Genomic DNA, 28,000 nt, shown 5'->3' on the forward strand with positions numbered 1-28,000 from the left:
ACACCGCCATCTCGCTTGAATTGATTTAGGTGCCCACGAAGGGCCACACGTGATTACTCCCTCACCTGACGTTTTCACCAGTAGAAGTCATTGAGTGTGAACAAGAGCAGGAGGTCAGGTTGATTTTTCCCTCATCTATCCCAGGGCACTGGGGCTAGTGTTCCTCCTACAGCCTAAGTGAGAACATCAACACCAAAAACGTCATTGCAGCTGCTGACTTAGGAAGATTATATTACCCCAGGTTCCTTGGATGTTTTTTATTCATTCACAGGATGTGGGCTTCGCTGGCTGGGCCAGTATTTATTGCCCATCCCTAGTTGCCCTTGAGAAGGTGGTGGTGAGCTGCCTTCTTGAACTGCTGCAGTCCCACAGTTCTGTTAGGAAGGGAGTTCCAGGATTTTGACCCAGCGACAGTGAAGGAACGGCAACATATTTTCATGTCAGGATGGTGGGTGACTTGGAGGGGAACTTCCAGGCAGTGGTATACGCATGTATCTGCTGCACTTGTCCTTCTAGATGCTAGCGGTCATGGGTTTGTAAGGTGCTGACGAAAAACCTTGGTGAATTCCTGAAGTGCATCTCGTAGATGGTACACACTGCTGCTACTGTGTGTCGGTTCTGGAGGGAATGAATGTTTGTGGATGTGGTGCCAATCAAGCGGGCTGCTTTGTCCTGGACAATGTCAAGCTTCAAGTGTATCGTGGGAGCTGAACTCATCCAGGCAAGTGGGGAGTATTCCATCACACTCCTGACTTGTGTCTTGTAGATGGTGGACATGGGTTTGTAAGGTGCTGACGAAGGACCTTGGTGAATTGGGAAGTCAGGAGGGGAGTTACTCATCGCACGATTCCTAGTCTCTGACCTGCTCTTGTAGCCACATATTTATTTGGCTAGTCCAGTTCAGTTCCTGGTCAATGGTAACCCCCATCATGTTGATAGTGGGTATTCAGTGATGGTAATGTCATTGAACGTCAAGGGGCGATGGTTAGATTCTCTCTTGTTGGAGGTGGTCATTGCCTGACACTTGTGTGGCACAAATGTTACTTGCCACTTGTCAGCCCAAGCCTGGATATTGTCCAGGTCTTTCTGCATTTGGACATGGACTGCTTCAGTATCTGAGGAGTTGCAAATGGTGCTGAATGGTGCAATCATCAGCGAACATCCCCACTTCTGACGTTCTGATGGAAGGAAAGTCAATGATGAATCAGCTGAAGATGGTTAGGCCAAGCACACTACCCTGAGGAACTCCTACAGTGATGATGCTCCAGCTGAGATGACTGATCTCCAACAACCACAGCCATCTTCCTTTGTGTTAGGTATGACTCCAACCAGTGGAGAGTTTTCCCACTGATTCCCATTGATTCCAGCTTTACTAGGGCTTCTTGATGCCACACTCTGTCAAATGCAGCCTTGATGTCCAGAGCAGTCACTCTCACCTTACCTCGGGAGTTCAGCTCTTTTGCCCATGTTTGAACCAAGGCTGCAATGAGGTCAGGAGTTGAGTGGCCCTGACAGAACCCAAACTAGGCATCAGTGAACAGGTTATTGTTAAGCAAGTGCCGCTTGATAGCACTGTTGACCCCTTCCATTACTTTACTGATGATCGAGAGTGGACTGATGGGGCGATAATTGGCCAGGTTGCATTTGTCCTGCTTTTTACGTACAGGACATACCTGGGCAATTTTCCACATAGCTGGGTAGATGCCAGTGTTGTAGCTGTACTGGAACAGCTTGGCTAGGAGCACGGCAAGTTCCAGAGCACAAATCTTCAGTACCATTGCCAGAATATTGTCAGGGCCCATAGCCTTTGCAGTATTCAGCCATTTCTTGATATCATGCGAAGTGAATCAAATTGGCTGAAGACTGGCATCTGTGATGCTGTGGACCTCCAGTGGAGGCTGAAATGGATCATCCACTCAGTACTTCCGGCTGAAGATTGTAGCAAATGCTTCAGCCTCATCTTTTGCACTATTATGCTGGGCTCTCCCATCATTGAGGATGGGGATATTTGTGGAGACTTCTCCTCCAGTGAGTTGTTTAATTGTCCACCACCATTCACGACTGGATGTGGTAGGACTGCAGATTATTGCAACACTGAATTTAACTCCGTACACCAGTCTGCATTATCCAAATAAGCTTTTTAAAAATAATGTAGAATAAGTCTTTTTCTGTTACCCATTCCCCATCTAGTCATTAGCCCACACTCTGTACACTTACAGTTTTCTGTGAAATTACAGCTGAATGTGTTCCTTCTGCTTTCCACATTCTCTCCCCCACCCCACCACCCCCAAAGTTATTTCTCTTGCCTCCCCTCTAGAATGTGTGGAGCTGGTTTAAGATTAGGAGGATTCCAGGTGTCATCCATGGGGTCTGTGCTCAGTTAGCCCAGGCACCACTTGACTTCACTGATGCCTGTGCCAATGAATGGTGGGTGAAACCAAGATCAAGATTAGCTGTGCTGCTGCCCCCCTTGGTAAAACAGCAAGGTGTCACTTTGTTTAGGTTCTTGTGACGTGATAACCAAGAGCATCTGGAAACTTTAGGGACCATAATAGAGCAAGAGTGGTCACCTTCAATAACAGGGCTACGTGCAAAAAAGAAAATCGTTAGTCAAATATATATTTATAATATTTTTTGTACTAGGCTAGTATGCAGGAACGGCAAGTAATTAGAAAAGCTAATAGAATGTTATTGTCTATTGCAAGGGGAATTGAATGCAAAAGTAGGGAGGTTATGCTTCAGTTGTACAGGGCACTGGTGAGACCACATCTGGAGCACTGTGTACAATATTGGTCACCTTATTTAAGGAAAGATGTAAATGCGTTAGAAGCAATTCGGAGAAGGTTTATCAGACTTATACCAGGAATGGGTGGGTTGTCTTATGAGGAAAAGTTGGACAGGTTAGCCTTGTATGCATTGGAGTTTAGAAGAGTAAGCAATGACTTGATTGAAATCTTTAAGATCCTGAGGGGTATTGACAGAGTGAATGTGGAGAGGATGTTTCCTTTTTATTTGGGAGAATCTAGAACTAGGGGCCATGGTTTAAAAATAAGGGGTCGCTCATTTAAGACGAGATGAGGAGAATTTTTTTTTTCTCAGAGGGTCGTGAGTCTTTGGAGCTCTTCTTTAAAAGACAGTGGAAGCAGAGTCTTTGAGTATTTTTAGGGCAGAGCTAGATAGATTCTTGATTAATAAGGGGTGAAAGGTTATCGGGGGTGGGAGGGAGGCTGCAACCAGATCAGCCATGATCTTATTGAATGGCAGAGTGGGCTTGAAGGGCCAAGTGGTCTACTTGTGCTCCTAGTTTGTTTGTTCATATGTACTATGCCTTTTGCTGAAAGAGGAGTTTGTAATATAGTTATATTTTGTGAAGGCGTGAAATGGCTGTTGCATGCAGTATATCTGGTGCTCCAGTGCCTGCTTGGAGAGGAGGGTGTAATTACAGTGTGACTAGTTTACATTGGAAATTTCCATTATAAATGTGGAGCTTATAATGGAGGAAATTAACAGAATGTGCATGTGGACATAAAGTTATCAATGTATAGATAGACTGAAAGTCTTGTATATAGCAGTTGTGTCACATGTTTGACTTACTTTCTGTAACACTTTCCCCTTATACCTTGCTGCTAAGACCCCTGTTATGAAACAACTTATCTTCCGCATTACCAAGAGCAAAGCCATAGGACATCAGCTAGAATATGAAGATAGTTCATTATCACTCCCAAGTGCCTTGGGAGGTTTCATTACTTTAAAGATGCTATCTAAATATAAGTTGTTGTTCTGGCTTAGGTTTTGATGTATTTTTGTTTCAGCATAGATATTGATATATGGATTCCTGTCCACAATTCTATGCAGTGGCTATATATCCCACCCCTGCTGGATCCTGAAACTCTCAATTTAACCTATAATATGAGTTACTTGAGCAACATAAGACAGAAGCTGTTCATCCAATATCTTCATTCTGGGGCAAGAGTGATGCACACAGCAGTAGGATCAAGAAACTACTGCTCCTACTCTTTACAAACCATAGCGACCCTCCTCAGATCAGCAAATGATCTGCAAATGCTCGCCACCATGATCGCAAGCGTTTCCCATCATTAGAAAAGACAGCATAGCCTAGCCAAGGTTAACCACCCACCAAAGGATCCACTGTGAATTGTGTTTCAGTTACAGCATCAAGTCCGCATTGTATTCAGACAGCAACTCGGGCAGAAAATAGGGCTTGTGAATTAATGATGATTATTTAGAAGCACGGATTACTTAAAAGGTCTTTTTTATTGAATAAATAAAACACGTAGTTTTTTTTTATCTTGCTGGAACTTCAGAAGACAGAATAGATTTTGAACTCAGCGGTAGAGATGGTTGTAATTGCATAACTTTTAAAACTGCCCCTCTGGTTCATTTGATTGAAGTAATGCTTTTCTTGGTTCTGAGTGGTTTCAGCTGGTGCTCTAGAGCTGAGCTCAGCAGCACTGGGCAGAAGAGGGAATAATATTGGCCAAATTCCACTCCCTGTTGACATCTAGTGACCCCTGCTACAAATTTAATAGGAAAGAACTAATATATCTATAGCATCTTTCATGACCTCAGGATATCCCAAAATGCCTTACATGCCATAACACACAATATTTTTAAGGCAGGACTAGATAGATTCTTGATTAATAAGGGGTGAAAGGTTATCGGGGGTAGGAGGGAGGTTACAACCAGATTTTTCAAATGTTAGTAATGTAGGAAATGCGGAAGCTAATTTGTGTACAACAAGATCCCACAAACAGCAATGTCATAAAAATATAAGGAATAGGAGCACCTTGAACCTGCTCCGCCATTCAATAAGTTGATAGCTAATCTACCTCAACTCCACTTTCCTGCCCTATCCCTATACCCCTTGATTCCTTTAATGACCAGATAACCTGTTCTTATTGATTTTGGTCAAGGGATAAATATTGGCCAGGACACCAAGTAGTAGGGGAGCTCCCACTCTTCTTTGAAATAGTGCCATGGTAGGGCATGCTCATCCGAAAGACGGAAAGCAGACCTGCGGACATCGGACGTGGGGCTGCTTCTGGCCCCATTGTAAACCCCTCTGTATTTTCTGAGTGAGCTTGTACATGAAGAAGTATTTCCGCGTGATATTAATTAGGATTTGACAACAGTAGAGCCATTCCCCAGCAAATTCAAAGCGTTCAGGAGAGGGAGGTGCAGAATACTGGAGAGAACCTTTCATAACAGCCTCTGCAGAACTGGTTGAATTCAGAATCAGCCACCTGTGATCTTGTGTACCAGGGTCTGTTTTAAATAGCAGAACTTGTCAATTGACACAAGCACTGGAATGGAATTTAAACACGTTTACAGTGTAATTGAAGTTTTTTTTGTGTGGTTGGATAATTCTAGCATTTGAAACTCAACAATTCTTGTCAACATCCCGTATTCAGATTCAGCTAACTAGAGATTTCTGTCAACCTTTCTCTTCCTCTTCTAAGTACATGTTTTTAGAAAATCACTTGTTGTCGTGTGCATAAATTATCTCGTTGACATCAAGGTCTATGTGAAATGGATTGGACTGTTTTAAATTTTAATTTCCCATTTTAAAAACTTAGAGCTATCACAGATCAGCCATGAGTATATTGAATGGCAGAGAGGGCTAGAAGGACCTCATGACCTACTCCTGCTCCTATTTCTTGTGTTCTTATGACTCTGCAATCTGAAGACCTTGCCACCTTCAGAAGAGGTGCCGGCCTCAAGTATCTCACAAGATCTTGGCTCGTATAAACTAAGGGGAATGTGACATTGTGCCATTTGTCAAACCAATCACCGCCAATGTATTAGATTAACTTGGTTTAAAATTGTTATTCACTCATTTCGCAGGTGCTTGCAGCACTGTGGTACCTCATCCAACTATTCATCTTCAAAGTGTGATCTTCTAGACTTTGGGTGTAAAGATTTTTGACCATGTGGGGATATCTTGGGCAAACCTGACTTCCATATGCGCACACATACATTTCCAACAGAATATACCAGCCCTGATTGACTCTTACCCACCCTCCCAGAAGCATTCAAGCCAATCGATAGAATCAATTGTATAGCATTGAAGGAGGCCATTCATCCTATTGTGAAAGAGCTATCCAATTAGCTTCACTGTTCCCAAATAGTCCTAAAAAAATGTCCTTTTCAAGCATATATCCAGTTCCCTTCTGAAAGCTATAGTTGAAGGTTGTTTTTCACCATCCTTTCAGGCACATTACATTCCTACATCTCACACAACAGTGACTACACTTCAGAAATATTTTCATCGGCCATAGAATGCTTTGGAAATTCCTGAGGTCCTGAAAAGCACAATAGAAGTGCAAGTCTTTTGCCCTGCATTCCAGAACATAATTTGCTGCAAGAAAAATAATCCCCCTCATCATCCCTCTAAAATTGTTTGCGGATTCTCTTAAATCTGTCTTCTCAGGCTTGCACTAACATTCCCTCTAATGTTTTTTCGCAGTGTGCAGGGCAATTTGATTAAGTGCGTGGCCCCTTTAAATTGTTTAGCACGCTCACGGGTGCCTGCTAATTTTAAAGGGCCAACTAGAGCATGACTGCACAGCTTCGAGGGAACATAGGTTACCACCCCTCCTGCCAGTAGAAACCGTTTCTCCCTATCTGTTAACTCAAAGCCCTTCATAATTTTGAACACCAGTTAAATCTCTGCTGTAAAGAGAACAGCTTCTCCAGTTTCTCCACATAACTGAAGTCTCTCATCCCTGGTACCATGCCAATAAATTTTCCCTGTAAAATCCATTAGCTGGGGCCCTACCAGCGATTTATGAATTATAACGCTCCTGTCAGCATCGTGCCTGAGATTGGCTCTCTCTGAACAGATCCATGACCGATCTCAGGACCTTCCCGACCTGGGTAGCTTAGTATCAGCAATGTAATTACAAACTGAAGCCAGTTGGGGCAGGAGGGGCTAGAGGAAAGCAAGGGAGGTGGGGCAGCACTAATTATTTCAACATTGCTCTATAGAAAGATAATTATGCATTAGTATGGAAGCAGCTCCCCACGATTAACTTTAATAATTAAATAGATGAATTGCAAATACTAAGTCAACCCTTGCAGCACTGTTGAATGTAAATATTTGGGAAGCAGTTGTAATAAATGGGATGGAGCACTGGGCAAAGAAAAACACTTGGCACAATACCTAGAAGACTAGAGTTCAGTACAGAGAGAACTTTGTTTTCCAAAAGTTGTTAGTTCGAGCTGTTGAAACTGGACGCAGCCTCAATGAGCAGCAAAGTTGCTCAGGTGCAGCATTGCTAAAACCTGAAGCTCCAACTTTAATGTGTTCTGTGCTTCTCTCTGTTAACTCATTTTCTTACCTTCTCCTTTTCTTTCTTTCTTTTCTCCCTCTCTGCTTCAGTTTCTCTTTCTTTATCTCTGTGTGTCACAGCCCACCTAACTGGAAACAGGCCAGTTACTGATTGCAAGAGAAAGGAAGTGGATATTATGGAATAAGTAAAAGCAAAATACTGCAGATGCTGAAGATCTGAAATAAGAACAGAAAATGCTGGAAAAACTCAGCAGATCTGGCAGCATCGGTGGAGAGAGAAACCGAGTTCCCGAGTCCAATATGACTCTCCTTCGGAACCCAGTCCTGCTGAGTTTTTCCAACACTTCTTGTTACTATGGAATAAGTATTGTGTCACCATTCAAAGCAACAGTAAGAATCCTCTAGTAAATGTACTTTCTCTCTCTCTCTCTATTCTTATCTCTCTCTCTATTTTTGGAGGCTTCAGCTTCTTGTTGACTGCTGTTTGATTTCTGACCCATGTTTGTAGTTTTAATAGAGAGCTTCCATTACTGCTACAGACACTGGAATAGCCCTGCCTGCTCCCATTTTCCAGTTCAAGAAGGACAAATTGGAAATCACCAGCACAATGTGAAATCACAGTCTGAGGTTGAGGCATCAACTGGAGAAGATGGGGCTGTCCTCCTTAGAGAGATTCGATAGAGGTTTTCAAAATCATGAGCTGTTTTGATAAAGTAAATGAGAAACTGTTTCCAGTGGCAGAAGAGACATTACCAGAGGACACAGATTTAAGGTGATTGATAAAAGAATCAGAGGTGACATGAGCAAACATTTTTTCACGCAGCGACTTATGATCTGGAATACACTGTCTGAAAGGGTGGTGGAAGCAGATTCAATAATTTCTCTTGAAGGGGGATTGGATAAATAATTGAAGGAAAAAAATTACAGGACCATGAGGAAAGAGAAAGACGGTGGGGAAAATTGTATAGCTGTACCATAGAACTGGCACAGGCATAATGGGCCAAATGGCCTCCTCCTGTGCTTTATCCTTTTATAATTCTTTTGTGATCACACTCCTGTGTATGCAAATCCTATTGTGAAAAAGTGTTGGTCAGCTTGTTGTAGAACTTTTAAGTGCCTCAGTTTCAGTCTCTTATGTCCCTCAGTTTGTTCTCTGTACACGTCATGCACTTTAACATTGCAGACAATTAACTTCAGAGAGAATACTTTTAGGAGTAAATTGTTACTGCTTCCAGGACTACGCTGTCAATAAAAAGTGTCAGCTGATTCAGCAGTTAGTGCACTCGCCGCTGTGTCAGGAGGTTGCGGCTGAAGTCCCACTCCAGGGAGTTGAGCACAAAACCTAGGCTAACACTCCCAGTACAGTGCTGAGGGAGCACTGCACTGTTGAAGGTGACATATTTCAGATAAGATATTAATGCAAGACCCATCTGCCCCCTCAGTAAAAGATCCCATGGCAATATTTTGAAGAAGACTTGGAGTACTCTGCTGTGTTCTTGGCTGATTATTGGCCCCTCAACCAACACTGAATCAGATTATCTGACCTAATATATTTGTGGGAGCATGCGATGCACAAATTGTCTGCCCCATTTCACACTTTGCAACAACGATTCCACTTCAAAAGCACTTCATTGGATGTGAAGTGCTTTGCAACATCCTGAGATTGTGAAAGGCACTTTATAAATGCAAGTTCTTTATTTTTGGGTGCATGGCTTAGTGGTGATCAAGTCTTACATTGGGCAACTGCTATGTATTGTAAACTGCAGTAATATAGCTTGCCAACTGCAGGCGCTGCCTCACACAATCTGCATGTAACAGCACGCGAGAATATGATCAGCTTTAAGCGGTGTCAGCAGGTCAGACCAGCTTATTGTCAGTGTGATTCAGCTGAGTATACCAGTTGGCTGGTGATGGCCTTTTAATTTTGGCTTCTCCAATGTAGCACAGGCTCAAAGGATTAGACAGAAATATTTTTGTAAATTAAAAATGAGAAAGAAAAGCTGCTTATCCAGTTGAGTAAAAGCTAATGCAGATCAGTCAGCCTGTCATGTAAAGTTTAATTATTTTTATTTTTGCTAGCTGCAGTTGTAGGGCAGATTGGTCTGGATGTAGCTTGTCCATCATTGCAGCCAGTTGCATCAGAAGCTGGGAGAGTCAAATCAACAGCAATCAGCCTGAATGTCAGGAATTAGGCATGGGATGTGTGAGGAGAGCAGGGTATTTTGAGTGAGGCAGGTGGACAGGAAGTAATAAATTTCATGCCAGCTGTTTTACCTCCACACTGTGCTGCTAATGTTTCACACAAGATGGTGTTGATGGACACTGATTTGGGAGAGCCAGCAATCTGAAATCTTTTAAAGGCAAACCTTAGGTCATAAAAATCTTTCTATTGGAAAAATATAAATGAAGTCCTAAACAATTTTCCTTATGTTAGCATTGTTTGCCACTTGAGCTGTCCTTTTACTCCAGAGGCTTTTCTAGTAGAATGCACCTGTCTGTTTGGGGTACTTATCCCAGGGGCATTCCAGTTGAAGAGGGAGAGCCCATCAACATGTACTAACCCTGAATCTCAGCAGCAACACAATTGCAGACCTTGGAGAATCCATCAATTTCTACTGGTGTGTGTTGCTCCTGTTTTAATGAGTGTGCTTGTGGACATCATGTAAGAATAGGATTGGCCTTAAAATTCTCATCTCATGTTCAAATCCCTCCATAGCCTCGCTCTACCCTATCTCTGTAACCTCTAGGGCTAAAGCCCTGCAGCCCTCTAAAAACCCTGCCCTCCTCCCACTCTGGCCTCTAGTCCATCCCTGACTTCCTTTGTTCCAAGGTTGGTGACTGTATATTCAACTGCCAAGCTCTGGAATTCCCTGCCTAAACCTCTCTCCTCCTTCAAGATGCTTTTTAGCACCTCCCTCTTTGATCAAACTTTTGATCATATGCCCCAATATCTCTTCCTTTGGCTTGATGACATATTTTGTTTGATAACACCCCTGCGAATCACCTTTTTACTATGCTAAAGGTACTATATAAATTTAATCATTGTTGATGTGACTCCATAGTCAACACACAACTGCTTAAGCTCACGCAAGATTGCGCACTTGACTGAGTACTAAATGATGATTGGCGCCTACACAGCCAAAGTTAATCCTGTTCTCACTTTACACTTTACAAACACTTCCTAACAGGCACCAGTGATTAACAGGATTACTGACCACTGACCTCTGCTGACCTTATTCGTTGCACCTACAACTTCAGAATAAAAGAGGAGAAAACTTTTTTTATAACAGCTGGTATGCTGGAAAATATTCCCCCTCCACCACCCCAATAACAATCCCCTCAGCGCAGTATCATGGCACAGAGTAATGTATTAATTGTACTCTTTTAGGATTTAATTCCTACCACCAAGTGGCAGGTCTGTGAAGGGGTGAAAGTAGTAATTTTGTTTGAATCTCAAATGTTATTTTCTTGTCAGCTAACAGCAGTGAACGGAAAGTTACTGAAGTGAAGGCTGGAAAGCTAATTACAAAGACGCACTCTATCATGGTGAAGAGGGAAGTGGTTTTTTATAGGTCTGCTGTGTGGGAACAAAATTTCCCTTAACCCTCTGAGTCCTGCAGACCTGCTTCTCATCTGGATGCAGTCAGACTTGGAGGGAACAGGACAAAGCAACTCATCTGATCGTCATCAGAGAGGGAGGGGACAAAGGGACCCATCTGGACACTGTCAGACTGAGGGGCCATCAAAATGACTCGTCTGGATGTTGTCAGACTGGCAAGTGGGGGTGGGGCAGTGGGTGATGAGGCGACTGTCTGACTGTAGGCCTGTTGCTGAGTTAAAATGTCTGGGCCCTGTGGGGATGATGGCAAGTTTGCCTCAATTACTGTTAAGAGCCAGGACATTGGCTAGATCAATCATTCAGGCCCTGGTGGGATCATGGAACTACTGCTAAGTTTGTTAACCCAGACCATGGGTCTACTGATTGGCTTGCAGGTCATTGGCAACTAATTTGTAGTTTTGGCTTGATTTTCCACATCAAAGCACCAAGCCAGCCTTCACCATCCAGGCTTCTTATTTGTTGCAAAATCAGTCGCTAAAACCCACCCTCAGTCAATATTACTTCCAATTACAAAATAGATGATTGGAGCGGGGTAGTGGAAAGTTAAGCAAAAGCAAAACATAATCGTAATATTTTTGAATAAGTAAGAAAAGGTTTATTAGCTAGAAAAAAGGGTCAGAATAAAATTACATTTTTTAAAAAAGAGTTAATAGGGAATAAGAGAATGGGAGGTGAAATATTAGGATAAGCACATTAATATGTTCATTTTTACTTGTATAGATATAATTAGTATTAGGTGTTTAATAGTTAAGTTTTGTATTGCAGCCTACTGTTTCTGATTTTGAATAGCTTTATTACTGTAATAATAGTGTGTATTTCAATGGCACAGTCCATGGGTAGAAATCAAACATAACCAGTCAACCCAAAGAGACAGCAATGCCCCCTGAACCTGTTTCCATATCTTAAAAGGCTAACTTTCAAATTAGTAGGTTCTGACCAAATGACTAAAGTGGACTGTCTGCTGTTGAACTGCACCACACAGGCACAGATCTTTCACAGAGAAGAAAGAACTCAAGTCAGTCAGAGTTCCCGCTTTGGATTGCTGTAAGGCTGGCTCGTACAGACATCAAGTGAGGATGCGATGGGGCTCAGCTACAATTTATTTTCCTCTTCCACACGGTGGAATAGTCTGGTGGCATTAACTGGCCAGGCTCACACCTGAAGAATGACCACTTGAGCAAAGAGTCAGAGGCTTGATGGTGCCTGTAAGACTAACCCCCCAACCCGGCAGCTGTTATAGGAGAGGAGGGCTAGAGTTCTAAATGGTAGCTCTGTCAAATGTGTCATTACCTTGAAAATTGTCAGTAATTTTCTGTTTTTTTCCTGAAGATACTTTAACTTCTGTACTACAACTTGCTTTCAAGCAGGATGATTGTTTAAATTGCCGGTGTCACAGAGTGTAGGCTACAGAGCAAGATTGATTTTAATTACATATACAGTTTACCTCATTGTACTCATTAACCTTCCCATAACCTCAGCCTCAATTTAACTCTTTCAGAGAGTACAGTAAAATAAAAAATATTGCAAATCCAGTACTTAATTTTGTTTCTTTAAAATGGATTCACTCTTCTTGAAGATTGGCTCAACTTCTAACCTTGCAGGTGAGGATCTTTGTTCTGTATGCACTGTCACAACCAATTTAGGGGATGCCTTGCCAGTAGCTGTACAACCAATGGATTGCGATTTATGTCTGTGTAGGGTTACCTTGTGATACATAATTTGGCTCTTTTTTAACTTTACATAAATGAGTTCAGTTGAAAGGAGTAATTTAACTCTTGATTTGCCATAGATATCTGAGACTGAAGGAGGCATAGGTTGAAGCACACAACTAATAGCTACTTTATTGCTGTACCTCTGCATAGTGAAGGTTAATGCACACTTACAGGACAATAAACTGGCTTAGGAATTACAAAAACCCATGAACTATCTTCAATGTAATGTTACACAACTCAGTTCAGAATCACTGTATGACACCATTAACTAGATTCATCTCAATGCACACATCAACAGTGTTCACCTTAGGAGATTATTCTTTATGCTTGGCAAAGTTAACAGTTTTTTTAGTTTGTGTAATGAAGAAGCTGTGGTTTGTGTTCAAAGGCTGCACTTTGGATGACGTGAGTCTTTAAGCCATCTGCAGTCATCTTCCTTCCAACTTCACTTAACATGTATTTACAGTTATGCTATACTTTCATTAGATACAACCACTGGGACACATCTCTGAATTGAGTTATTAACTCAAGACTCTTCCTCAGCCGACTTCTGAATTTAAAACTGGTAATGGCTAAAACATCAAATTTGTCAAGAACCTCCTTTGCATCTTGTGTAAAGATTAGAAACATGACATTACATTAGGCAATATGACTCTTCCATTAAAACTGTATTCATTTTATTTGTCTTACTTCGGGCACTATGTTCTTTGATCAAACCTTGGTTGAGGTTAGTAGACTTCAACCAAGTGCTACAGACGGGCGAGAGAAAAACTGAACTTCTCTATCCTTTCCCCGTCTGTATGTAAGCAAAGGCTTTTCTGAATTATTTTTAAAGTAGGCTGTGATATGTTTCCCCAATCCCTCAGTTTGTGTGGTCCAATTTAATAGGCAATCGTAACAAACTCACGTTATGATTAACGCAGAAGGTTAGGTTATTCACGTTGAAACCCTGGGTAAGGGGGGGAAGTGTTTGCAACCACACACATACACACACACACGATAGAAAAGAGGAAAACTTACAACTATGGGCAACAACAATGAAAGAACCACAGAAATTAATATTAGTTCACATGATTTCCAGAGTCCAAGAAGTCAAAGTCCAGAGGGTGTTTCCTTTGCAGCAGAGTTCAGTCCAGATAAGTTTCTGGCTGGAGTCAACAACACAAGAGTCCTTGAAACGAATGACGAAGCGGCACAGTGGAGTTTCTGTGCTTAGACCGCTTGTAAGGCAATGATCAGGGACTTTTAAATTCAAACACTTCAAGGAGCTGAGAGATGGTTGCTGGCCGTTTGCTCAGCCTGGGGCTGCTGAAATTCTTTCCAGTTGATGTTAGAACAGCAGTCTGAGATTTTCTGAGCTCTCAAAGGAATATAGAGATTTTAAAATGGTCACTCGAGTCATGTGACCACCTTTTGCCACAATGACGGCAAAAGGGATGCTTATCTATTGTCTGGAACTGGCTTTTGGTTTCAGGACTGCTAATGTCCCAGCCATTAGCTTTTGAAAGTGTTACCATCCGCATTGTGGTTCTTGTGCCGGGAAGCCATTGCCTAGACAGACCCTGTGACTCCGCTAGAGAGGTAAGCTTATCAAGATGTAAATGACACCCATTGACCCCTCAATGGTCCCCTCTTGAAATGGCCCTGGACAGTCCAGGTGAGAGATGGGGCCTGTTAACAGCTCTGCAGGCATAACATGTTTTGATCTGCGAGTCCCCTGGCTTCGTGATTATAACATCCTTACAATTGGGTGTGCGATTCCACAATGGTAAGGAGGAAGATTGTTTTGTTTTTGTAACTCCTGTTGGTAGCTTCCAGAACAAAGGGCCAATCCAGTGGTCATGTGACATATAGCAGCCATCTTTTTGGTTCAGCAGAAAGTCCATTTTAAAAATAGCAACAAAAAAAAGTTCTGATATATATAGTTTTGGATTTCTTTTCATGTCTTATTGACATAACACACGGTTCAGGGTTTTTAAAATTCTATTTACCCACCCTTGCTCCATGTCCCTTGATTACCTTACCAAACCAAAAGAAAAACCATCACTCTGTCTTGAAAATTTCAATTAACCCAGGATCCACAGCTTTTTGCGAGAGAGAGTTCCAGATTTCTACTATCCTTTGTGTGAAGAAAGTGCTTCCTGATTTCACTCCTGCGTGGCCTGGCTCTAATTTTAAAGTTATATTCCCTTGTTCTGGACTCCACCCCCACAGCAAATAGCTTCTCTATATCTACCCTATCGAATCTTTTTAACATTTTGAACACCTCAATAAGATCACCCCTCAACCCCTTTACTAAAGAAAATGCAACCCAAATCTGTGCAACATTTAAGTGTTATTCTGTTGAATCTGTGCATGTGCCCACTCCAAGACCAAAATATCCTTCCTGAGGTTCAGTGCTTAAAACTGAACACAGTACTCCAGATGGGGTCTGACCAAGGTTCTGTATAACTGAAGCATCACTTCCTCCCCTTTGCAATCAAGCTCCCTTGAGGTAAAGGCCAACATTCCATCAGCACAGCAAGTGCAGTTTAATTGCATATTTTTGCATCACCTCACTTTCCAGGTAGCCTTTTTACATGAAACAAAAACCTCTCTCACAAGAGGGCTCCCATGGCGTTTAGATAGGACTAAACATTCTTTGAACTGCTCCCTCCTCTCCCACACCTTGCCTGTACGTTATCATCTCATATTGAGTTAATGAGGTGGCCCATGCTGCATTTGTTACCTAACGGATAAAAAAAATCTAGCGGATCAGAGAGAGATTTTTTAAATTTAAAGCACTCCCCGATTGTTCATACAAAAGCAATATTGTGCACGATCACACCCACCCCCGTGCTCCCAGGTCAAGCTGCTCTGAATCAACTTCTGGACCAGTCATTGGAATTGCTGCAGTGCACATAACACTCTCCCTGTTCAGTAAAATCATTGGAGGATTCTGGAGGTGAGGAGATCTAAAATGGTGGGTATCTGGAAGTAAAACACCACAGCATTTTTTTTTTCACCCACTAACCTGAAAGTTACTGATGCCAAAATTAACAAAACCTAATGCAACCATTTGACATTTGCTTGGTCCACTGTTTTTGTGGAGACTGTAGAAATTTTCAGGACAGAAGGAGGCCTTTCAGCCCATTGTGTTAATGTCAGCACTCTACTGGAACACCAAACATAGACTTATATTGATACAGCGTTTTTCACAACCTCAGGGCATTCCAAAGTACTTTACAGCCAGTGAAGTACTTTTGAAGCGTAGTTGCTATTATAATGTAGGAAATGCGGTGACCAGTTTACACACAGCAAGGTCTCACAAACTGAAATAAGATAATGACTACATAATCATTTTTTACTGATGTTGGTTGTGGGATAATGCAATACTTATTCCTACTGTCCAGTTTTTTTTCCATAGCCCTGCTCAGCATCAAATATTTATCCAATTTTTGCTTAAAAGGTGCTGCCTGTTGCAACACTTTTGCACAAACACACCCTCCTTAACTATCTCTGCACTATTTAAAATTGATCCCCTTTGTTACTGACTCCCCAGCCAAAGGCAACGTTAACAATTTACAGTAAATGATAGAACAATGGGACAGATATGCTGCTGCTCTCTCCACAGATGCTGCCGGACCTGCTGAGTATTTTCAGCATTTTCTGTTTCTGGGACAGAAATATATGTTGTGTGTTCCATTGCTAATGCCTTGGAGAGGCTGCAGAGCAGATTTACTAGAGATGAGGGACTTCTGTTATCTGGAGAGACTAGAGAAACTAGGATTGTACTTCTTTAGAGTACAAATGGTTAAGTGGGGATTTAATGGAGCTGTTCAAAACCGTGAAGGATTTTGAATGCCTGAATGAGGAGAAACTGTTCCATCTGGCAGGAGAGTCATTAACCAGAGGACACAGGTTTAAGCTGACATCTTTGTTATTTAATCTCTCCAGCCTTCCAACCTATCCCTGACCTTCTATTTTGCTCCCCTTGCCCGTCCCCCCTTTTCAACAGCTTAAATCCGATCACAATTCTACCTCTCTCTAGCCCTAAAGAAGAGTCACATTGGAGTGTCTACCCCCTGTAGCCATTGACTCCCTTGTTAATCAAGAATCTATCTAGGCTGTTTTAAATAGAGATTGGAAGAGAGGGAACATTTTTCAACGAGTGCTCCATAAGAATTTTCCTTCATTTTAGTCTAAAGAAGGTGGGTATGGAGAGGGCTCCAATTATGGTTGCCAACCCTTCAGGATTGCCCTGGAGCCTCCAGGAATTGGTGATTTACTCTCTAGAACACGGCAGTGAGCAATCCAGGAGAAAATCAATGGGGCAGTTAAAAAAAAAAATTTTTCTTTAAACACTCTGTTCACCCATTGTAAAAATATTGGAGCTGGTGAGAAAAGCCCGTTTGACTGAGTGTTAAGACGTATCCAATCAGCCAATGAGGGATCAATTTGCTTTCAGATTGACCATAGGAAGGCAGGACACCGTGAGGATGGGCATGTTGGATGTTAGACTGCTTATAGTGGGACAGTGGCATGCAGGGCAGTTGGAAGCAAGAATCTCATGCGATGAAACCTTCAGGAATGCATTCAACCAGAGTTGGCCACCCTAGCTTGAATGAATAGTGCCAGTTTCCTGTCTCCGCGCACACACCCCCCCCCGCCCCCCCCACCAAGTTGCTGTTCTGAAACATCTCTCTAACTGGCAGCCAAATTCACAGGAATACATTTTCAGGTACTGTACTCGGCAAAACCGAGATATGGTCAATATAAGACTCCCCACCCCCTGATAATCACTTTCCCACTGGCCCCAGTTCTGAATCTTTTCCAGTTTTTACTGACGATGCCCTATCGCAATTGGAACCATCCCTTTAAACTGCCACGATTGAATGGTGATTTAAACAATTGGATGGTGATTTAAGATGTTGCCATGCAACGGATTGCATCCTAGCAACCATTCTGCAGATCTCTCTGCAACGGTTAGGGAGAGGTATTTATTTGGCGTGGGTGGGTTATAAAAGATCTTGGCACGGCAGTTCTCACACATAACTCTTTGTGTGCACTCTGTCAGTTAGGAGTAAAATAAAGAGCGAGCGAAAGGTGGAATTGTAAATAAATGTTTACATTGGGAGAGGGAGATAAATTAGAACGTATTAGACTCAAAATCTACTGTGAACACAAGGCATTTCAACTTGTGTTAGTATCTGCAGTTATAGACTTAAGTTTAGGTTTAGTTTTTGGATTAAATAATGTGTTTATTTGGTTAATTAAACTGTGATCAAGAAGTTTAACCATCCTTCCCAGGCTTAAAACCTTCATATGTTTCCTGTGTTGTGTGTTGGTTTTGTTCCCTCAAAACCCTGAATTTTAAATTATCCATCTTCACCTTCATAACGTTGCCCCCTCCCTGACTCTGAACTTCTGCTTCCCCCTATCGCCCCATTCCTCTGACTCCAATCTCATGTGCATTCTATTCCCATTGTTTGCTACCGGTGGCCATGCCTTCTCCTGCCATCTGACGGTTTCCTCCCATTTCTCCACCTTTCACTCTCTAAAATCCACCTTCTTAACTAAGTTTTCAAGTTTTCAATCAACTCCCCTTCTCCACAGCTGCACCACCACTACCACCACCCCCCCGCACCTCGATACATTTATCTATGCATGCCTTTGCCTCACATGCTGTGTAGTATCTTGGGACATTTTCTCTCTGTTAAAAGTGCAATATAAATGCAAGTTACTGTTATTGAGTTTTGTATTCCATGTCTGTCCCACCTTCCCCTGCTGACGATACTGACTGTGGTTGGACTTATGGTTCAAATGGCATTGTGTTGCCCCACTCTCCAACACCACCTCCTCCTCCCCCCCACCCCCCATCCCCATACTCCCCTGTGCCACTCACAAGTGGCCATCCTTCACTTTTTAAGATGGATGAAGAGTTTCAGCAAACTATTTGACTATGAGCAACATCATATCATAATCCTGGCCTAACCTGTTGCTCACCAATGGGCATCTGCAGCAGGGTTTACTGAATATTGATTAGGACCATAAGCTCTGTCTAGCTTCTTCCCTTTTTCTTAATGATGGCAATGGGGTGTGTATTACATTGGAGTAAAATTCGTTCACTCGCATTGTATAATCTACATTTGCTTTGCCATTTCTCTCCTGCCCACAATCCCACAAACAAAAAGGTAAGACATAGAAATTCATTCAGATATGTAAGGCCACTCAGCCCATCCAACTACATCTTATCGTTTAGCAGTTTCTCTGACCTCACTACCTTACCTAGAAGTCCATTCCAAGTGTTTATCACTCTCTATGAACAAAAACTTCCTGATATAAGTCCCAATGTTCTACTAGAATTTGTACTTATTGAGAAGGAGTATTCTTAACTTGTGTAAGTGCTGTAGAAGTAATATGAGACTAGTTTCCCATTTTGGGATCAGCGTTCTTGTTCATGGAGGTAAGTTAGCACTGCTCCCCGCATAGCTCGCTCACTGCTGCTTGCCTTTTTTTTTTAGTCCTTTTTATGGGATGTGGGAGTCGCTGGAAAGGTCAGCATTTGTTGCCCATTCCTAACCGCCCTTGAACCGCGTGGCTTGTTAGGCCATTTCAGAGGGCAGTTAAGAGTCAACCACATTGCTGTGGGTCTAGAGTCACATGTAGGCCAAACCGGTTAATGAACTGGAATGTTAATTTGGAGGAGAGTAACAGCATAGAATCATAGAATGGTTACAGCACAGAAGGAGGCCATTGAGCCCATTCTTTCCATGCCGGCTCTCTGTGAGAATAGCTCAGCTATTCCCAGTTCCCTGCCTTTTCCCTGTGGCCCTGCAAATCTTTTCAGATAATTAACCAATCCCTTTTTGAAAGCCATGATTGACTCTGTGTCCACTACATTTTCAGGCATCGCATTCCAGATCCAAACCACTCACTACATAACTATCCTTATAAGGGTTGGGAGGAGAGCGACGGCAGGAATGGGAGGAGAGCGACGGCAGGGTTAGGAGGGCAATGACTCTAAGCATGAGCAGGAGAAAAGATAAGACCAAAATGATAGCATTAAATGGGGAAGAAGATTGCCAGAGTGAACTGAGGGAGAAGGGAGAGCAGCGTGTTGGCATGCAGTGAGTGGGATGTGAGATTGAAGAAGTGTACCTGCATTTATGTCACCATAGAAGCTGCATAAACTATTTTTTAACAATTTGACAATCAGATGTAGTAACAGGCTGGGCTCTATTCTCAGCTTAAGAGAAGGCTGATGAAGAGTGACCTAATAGAGATCCTTAAAGTTATAAAGGGGTTTGAAAAGTAAAGATGTTTCCATTTATTGAGGAATCCAAACTAGGGGCCATAAATAAAAGATAGTCACTAATAAATCTAATAGGGAATTCAGGGGCAACTTTTTTACACACTGAATGGTTAGAGTGTGGAACTTGCTATCACATGGAGTAGTTGAGGCAAATAGTTCAAGGGGAAGCTAGGAAAACATCTGAGGCAGAAAGGAATGGAGGGATATGTTGATGGGATTAGATGATGTAGGGTGGAAGCTCTTGTGGAGCTTAAATACTATAAAGACTGAACTCTTTCTGTGCTGTAAATTGTATGTAAGACTATCAATGCATATCTACAATATCTCCACAAGCAAATAGGGACAATCACAGCAAGTTCTTCCAGATTTTCCACTGTGCCTGATGTTTTTTTTAAACAGGTGCTACCAGTTGTTTTTGAATCTGTTGGTCACATTTTTACAATTTCCAAGGCTGTGCGTTTGGAAGTGACACGCCTTTTATCAAATCACTGAAAAATAACTACAAAATAGTGACGCAAGAGGGAAGGATATGAATCCAGATTGTTAAATGCCAGAGGTGTTTGCTTTGATGAAGTTTACCCCAGGGGACGGGAGGTCAGAGGATTGATTTCCCCTGGGATGTTCACATTCTGAGTTATTTTTTCCAGCTGCAAAGTGAGAGGGAGCCCACTGCACTGCTACAAAAATCTGGGCACCAAGTAGGAAATGTATTTTTCATTAAAGGATGCCACTCCCTTCATAAAAACAGCACATTTTGTCATACAGCACAAGAGGCCATCATGCCTGAGCTGGCTCTATAACTTTCAAAGGGAATTGGATATATCCGTGAAAAGGAGAGGTTGGCAGGGCTGCAGAGGAACATAAGAACATAAAGAATAGGAGCAAGGGACCATATGGCCTGTCGAGCCTTCTCTGCCATTCAGTACAAGTGTGACTGATCTTAGCCTTCAACTACACTTTCCTGCCCACTCCCCATATCCCTTAATTCCTTGAAAGGCCAAAATCTGTCTATCTCAGCCTTAAAGATATTTTATGATGGTGCATCTGCAACCCTCTAGGGCAGAAAGTTCAAAGGCTACACAACCCTCAGTCCCAAACAATCAGCCTCGTATCCTAAAACTGCGCCTTTGTTCTCGATTCCTCAGCTAGGGAGACAACCTCTCAGTATCCACCCTGTTAAGCCCCTTCATAATCTTGAATGTTTCACTGAGATCACCTCTCATTCTTCTAAACTCCAGAGAATATAGACCCAATTTACTCAGCTTCTCATCATAGGACAACACTCTGATCTGAGGGGACAACCTAGTGAACCTTTGCTGTACCGCCTCAATGTACGAATATCCTTCCTCAAATATGGAGCCTAAAACTCCAGACAATATCTTTTTTCTTTATTCTTTAATGGGGTGCAGGAATTGCTGACAAGGCCAGCATTTGTTGCCCACCCCCAATTGCCCTGGAACTGAGTGGCTTGCTAGGCCATTTCAGAGGGCAGTTAAGAGTCAACCACATTGCTGTGGGCCTGGAGTCACATGTCGGCCAGACCAGGTAAGGATGGCAGTTTTCCTTCCCTCAAGGGAGTTAGTGAACCAGATGAGTTTTTACAACAAACAATAATGGTTTCGTGTTCACCATTACTGAGACTGGCTTTATATTCCAGATTTATTAATTGAATTGAAATTCCACCAGCTCTCTTGATGGGATTTGAACCCATGTTCCCAGAGCATTAGCCTGAGCCTCTAGATTACTAGTCCAGTGACATCACCACTACACCACTATCACCCCACCATCTCTCTTACCTGATGATCCACAGTGATGGAATTCACCTGCACACTATGAGTGGGAATTTCTGACCTTGAATAAGTATCTCAAGATCAGGGATTCCTGCACACAGCTGCAGCAGAGTTCCATCCCCCAGAGTAGGTGCAGTTGTGGGGGGAGGTACCTACATGTATTGGACAGATGACTTGCTGAATGAACTGAGATTAATTGGGAGGAGAACAGCATAGAATCATAGAATGGCTACAGCACAGGAGGAGGCCATCCAGCCCACTGTGTCCATGCCGGCTCTCTCTAGGTATAACTAAGCTATTCCCAGCCCCCCGCCTTTTCCTCGTGGCCCCGCAGTTTTTTTTCTTCAGATAGGGGAAGTGGTGGCATCGTGGTATTGTCACTGGACTAGAATTCCAGAGAGCCAGAGTAATGCTCTGGGGACCTGGGTTTGAATCTCACCAAGGCAGATGGTGGAATATGAATTTGAAAAGAATCTGGAATTAAAAGTCTAATGATGACCATGAAACCATCATCAATTGTCATAAAAATCCATCTAATGTCCTTGAGTGAAGGAAATCTGCTGTCCTTAGCTGGTCTGGCCTATACGTAACTTCAGGCTTATAACAATGTGGTTGAGTCCTAAAAATGCCCTCTGAAATGGCAATAAATACCGGCCTAACCAGTGACACCCAAATGATGGAAAGATGGAAAATGAGCAGATGAATATGAAAAAAATTAACCAATCCCATTTTGAAAGCCATGATTGAACCTGTCTTCACCACACTTGCGGCAGTGCATTCCATAATTTAACCACTCACTACATAACTATCCTTGTAAGGAATGGGAGGAGAGTGATGGATGGAAGGAGAGTCACAGCCAGAATGATTGTATATTCAGGGCTGAGACAGACAGATTTTTAATCAGTAAGGGAATCAAGGGTTATGGGCAAAAGGCAGGAAAGTGGAGTTGAGGATTATCAGATCAGCCATGATCTCATTGAATGGCGGAGCAGACTTGATGGACCGGAACGCGACGGGCAGAGAGTGACGGCCGGGGCGGGAGGGGAGTGACGGCCGGGGCGGGAGGAGAGTGACGGGCGGGGCGGGAGGAGAGTGACGGGCGGGGCGGGAGGAGAGTGACGGGCGGGAGGGGAGCGACGGCCGGGGCGGGAGGGGAGCGACGGCCGGGGCGGGAGGGGAGCGACGGCCGGGGCCGGAGGGGAGCGACGGCCGGGGCGGGAGGGGAGCGACGGCCGGGGCGGGAGGGGAGCGACGGCCGGGGCGGGAGGGGAGCGACGGCCGGGGCGGGCGGGGAGCGATGGCCGGGGCGGGAGGGGAGTGTGTGTAGTCTCACCAAAGCCCCATACGATGGTAGTAACACTTCATTATTCTTTTCCTCTAATCCCCTTGAAGCCATATACTTTCCTAATTGCTTGCTGCACCTTGTGTTCCTCGTATGAAGACACGCAAGTCTCTCTGAACATTAACATTTACAAGTTTCAGGCCTTTTAAAATATATTCTGCTTTTCAATTCTAATGACCAGAGTGAATAACCTCAGAATTCCCCACATTATACTTCATCTGCCATCTCGTTGTTCACTCATTTAAACTGGCCATATCTTTTTTCAGCCTCTTTGTGTCCTCCTGACAGCTTACATTCGCACTTAGCTTTGTATTGTCAGCAAATGTAGATACAGTACTGTCTGTCTTTTCATCTAACATAGATTGTAACTAGCTGAGGCTCCAGTGCTGACCCTTGTGGCTCTCCACTAATCTTAGCCTGCCAACTTGAAAATGTTGAATTTATCCCTACTTTCTGCTCCTGTTGTTAACTCATTGCCTATCCATGCTAATATATACCCCAATTCCATGAGCCCTTATCTTGTGTATTAACTTTTGTGTGGCACGTTACCAAATGTCTTTTGGAAATCCAAATATACTACATCTACTGGTTCCCCTTGATCTACCCCACATCCTCAAAGAAAATAAATTTGTCAAACAGGGACTTCCCTTTCACAAAACCATGTTGACTGTCTGATCCGACATTGCTTTTCTTAATACGTTATTAAGGATTCATTAATAATAGATTCTAGCACTTCCCCGATGACTGATATCAGGCTAACTGACTTGTATTAACTCATTTTCTCTCTCCCTCCTTTCTTGAATAGTGGCGTTACATTTGCTAACTTCCAATCTGCAGGGACCATTCCAGAATCTAGGAAATTTTGGAAAATCATAGCCAGGACATCCACTACCTGTGTAGTTATCTCTTTTAGAACCCTAAGATGTAGGCCATTATGCCCTGTGATTTGTCAGATTTTAGTCCCTTGAGTTTCTCCAGTACTTTTTCTCTGCCGATATTAATCACCTTAATTTCCTCACTCTTATTTGCTCCGAGGCTACCCTCTGTTTCTGGTATGTAACTTGTGCCTTCTACTGTGAAGACAGACACAAACTATTTGTTCAATGTCTGCCTTTTCCTGATTCCTCATGATAATTTCTCTTGTCTCTGCTTCGAAGGGACTGATGTTTACTTTAGCTACTCTCTTCCTTTTTATATACCAGTAAAAACTCTTACAACCTGTTTTATATTCCTGGAAATGTTTACTCTCATTTTCTATTTTTTGCCTTTTTATTAACTTTTTGATAGAACATGGGAGAGTGGATTAATCGGATAGTTCTTTAAAAGAGCTGGCTCAGGCACAATGGGCTGAATGGCCTCCTCCTGAATGGTATCAACTGCAACTCAACATTCTCCCGCCTGAGTCCGAAGATCCCCACAAACATTCAGGCTGACAGTCCAGTGCAGTACTGAGGGAGTGCTACACTGTCAGAAATGACACGTTTAGGATGGCGCATTAAATCAAGGTGCCTCAGCCCTCTCGGTTGGATGTAAAAGAAGGACGAGAATTTTCTCCCATATCCTGGCCACTATCTACCCGTCAATCAACATCACAAAAGCAAATTGTCTCATTTCTGTTCATGAGAGTTTGTTGTGCACACATTGACTGCAGCATTTCCCTAAGTTAGATCAGTGACTAAACTTCAAGTAGTGCCTCATGGCTGTGAAACTCATTGATGCATCCTGAGGTTGTTAGAGATGCTGCAGAAATTCAAGTCTCCTTCTGTGCTGTATGATTCTATGAACAATTATGATTTTTCTGATTCTGTCAGTAAACACATTGCCACATGTTAAAAATTAAGTCTTGAAGTATTTTTTTCCACTTTAAAAAGAGGCTTAGCAGTTAAACTTCTCTCCCTTCTCCTCCTGTTGCAGGGGCTGATCCTTCAGCAGCTGGGACGGTACAGCCTGGCCGAGAAGATCCTCCGCGATGCTGTGCAGGTCAACTCCACTGCCCACGAAGTATGGAACAATCTGGGGGAGGTGCTGCAGGCCCAGGGTGATGACGACGCTGCAACTGAATGTTTCCTCACTGCTCTGGAGCTGGAAGCCAGCAGTCCCATCATCCCCTTCACCATCATCCCCAGGATACTCTAAGCCAAAGTGTTTGCTTCCAGTGGAGTGTCTGTCGCTGTCCTGCAGAACTTATGGAACTTACCTAATGGGAGAGGGAAGCCATGCACTATCCCTTCCCAGTCCCCTCAGCTTTGTTCTGTTATTTAGCGGGTGTGTTTTACTGTGGATTAAAACATTCCTTGGGTGAACTTATTTAATTTTTACCCTCTGGCCCCCATCAATCCTCACCCTTTTTATTTCTTCTAGATTTCACCAATGCCCTCCTGCAAAGTTTACAGTTCCACAGACAGCCCCTGGTATTTCACCTGTTCTTCACACATCAGACTGCTGGACAGCTGTTCGGCCGTGAAATGGGCTGGGGGAATGATTGCACCCAGGTCTGGCCCTATTTTTGCTCAGTGATTGTCCCTGTGCACTTTCCAGTGTTGAGTCACAGGCTTTTTTTTCGTCTCCCCAAATCCAGGAGATTGTAGGCCAGCCTGAGACCTTCCCCACTTCTATGCCTCAGCATCAACCAGCCTGTATATTAACTGAGCTTCATTTTATAATCTACATCTCCCTTTTCCCAATCTCCCAACCCAGCTCTGTTGGCATGATGACCTCCACTACCTCTCTCTTCCTCTAAATGCACAGCGACAGCTCAAAGTTTGCCCCCTAAATTTGGCACTGAACCTATCCAGGGGATGGTTAAGGCAAGAAAGCCTGGTGCTGCAGGAGGTATTCTCTGGTGAGAATCAGCTATCTAACCAGGTGAGGAATGTGTTGAAAATGAACATGGTTGAGGCAAAATAGAGGGAGTTTTATTCTGCATCTGATCCAAGAGTGTCCGTGCTTCCTGCTCCTGTGAGCTGCGTTGTTGTGTAGCTTGGAGCCTGAAGTGACTGCATGTAAAGTTTAGACCCCTGTACCTGTTCATTTCTATATATCCCTCAATTCGAACAAATCTTGGTGTTGTGATTTAGGATTGATCCACAAATGAGGCATCAGTACCATGGACAACCCTTCCCAAATCTCCAGGACATAAAATTCAAACAGGGTAAATCAGTGAATGAAAACTATAATGGCAAATAGATTTGAAGAGGCTGGGTTCAAACACCATACTCCAACCTGTGCTGTACCCAAGCTGGGATTGCAGGATGTTTAGGATTGGGGAGAAGAAAGCATCAGTTTCCTAGCATCTACCTCTCTTAGCCAATCAGTGAGAAAATGCTGTGTAAAATTATAGCTGCTCCATTTAGATAATCTGCATCCCTCCCTCTCCTTGATGCCTTCTTATTGAGGTTTCTTCTGTGCTGTAAGATTCACCCTAATTCACACCTTTAACCCAGTTGTTACAGATTTACCTTCTCTTTCAAGATTTGTAACCCATGCCACAAGACAAAATGGATTTTAGAAAGTGGTCAAAATCTATATGGATCATATATATTTATGTAAGACAGTGTAAGTATGTTATATTTATATATTGAGACTTTAGTCAGTAAGAGATGACTAGTAACTGGTGTAACTCTAAATCACTGAGCTTTAAACGTAGGACTATGTGCCCCATATTGGACTAGATTCCTGGCTGGTGTATTTGAATACTGTCCTTTTCATTTTGAACTCTAACTGCATTCAAATTATGGGACCATATAATGAAAAGGGTCAACTAATGATTGATGGAACACTTAAATGGTGATCTTTAAAGGAAAAAAATCCTAAACAGATTAATTATCCAGTTATTTCCAGTGCTCTGTAACTGCCCTGTTAAATAGATAAAGCCTTATTTATATTGGACTAAAGAAGTCAAAAGCTCTTCTTTGTTTGACAAAAAAAAGTGCCAAATGGTTGCCAGTGAGCAGTAGATTAAGTCTGAGATACTCACTAGTCCTGTGCACACCACAAAGCACTGTTAGAGGGTCAGTCATTGCCAGTAATCACACTGTAAACTCTCTTTACCTGGGTGGTTTCTGTTGAATAGGGCCATGCAGTGCAAGGGTGCACATTTGAAACCCATTCCCAGCTCAGCTAAAATTGAAAGCAGCCTTCCTGATCCAGCCTACCTTAACCGTCGAGCAGAATTGCTGGAGGTCATCACCCAGAAACCTGGGGACTTGCCCCTGAGATCACTGAAGAACATTGGCAATCAGACTTGGGACCTTCCTGGCCTTTATGGTTCAGTGTTACACTGGTGATGCATTTAGTCACTGAAGCTGCTGTGTACAATAGAAAGTTGTGTATGTCAGTGTTTCTGAATGGGCAGACACACTGCAGCTTCGGCCACACCCTTGGGGACCTCCAAAATACTGACACTCGCAGTGAACCCCAACAAACACTGCAGCATAATCCCACTGACCACCCCAACAAACAACCCGATACACTCCCCATGATTCCCCTCCCCATTCCAACAAACACTGTGATATACTTACTCCCAGTGACCCCCAACAAATGTTGATACACAATCTTATGGGGGCACCAGCAACTGCGGACACATTCCTGAGCCCCGCCCCCAAAGTAGATGCATACCCCCAAGATCACCCAGTAAATACTGAGCCATTGCCAGAAATCCCTGGTAAACACCAAGTATATTATCTCTGAACCTTCCTGTACAGGCAGAGGAGATGATTACTACATTCGGGAAGAAAATAAATATTATCAATGATAATTCTATAAAACTGATAAGGAATTTTCTTTTATTTCCTCGCCATTGGAATGCATTATTTCCTTACCTTACCCTTTCCCCTGTATCCACCATCCCCTCCCCCCTGTATCCACCATCCCCTCCCCCCTGTACCCACCATCTCCTTCCCCCTGTACCCACCATCTCCTTCCCTGGTATC

At 43.0% G+C, this 28,000-nt stretch overlaps 1 protein-coding gene across 1 annotated transcript in view; it reads left to right on the forward strand.

Annotated features, from left to right (window-relative positions):
• The window catches only part of ttc7b (tetratricopeptide repeat domain 7B), a 253,419-nt gene extending 226,389 nt beyond the window's left edge, over positions 1-27,030 (forward strand). Inside the window, exon 17 of the mRNA XM_078562037.1 lies at positions 24,984-27,030. Coding sequence (XP_078418163.1) covers positions 24,984-25,205 — 222 coding nt within the window. The 3' untranslated portion in view covers positions 25,206-27,030. The remainder of the gene's footprint in view (positions 1-24,983) is intronic.
• The last annotated feature ends 970 nt before the right edge of the window (positions 27,031-28,000 follow it).

This window comes from Cetorhinus maximus, chromosome 18, assembly GCF_964194155.1.
Source record: "Cetorhinus maximus chromosome 18, sCetMax3.hap1.1, whole genome shotgun sequence".
Classification (NCBI taxonomy): domain Eukaryota; kingdom Metazoa; phylum Chordata; class Chondrichthyes; order Lamniformes; family Cetorhinidae; genus Cetorhinus; species Cetorhinus maximus.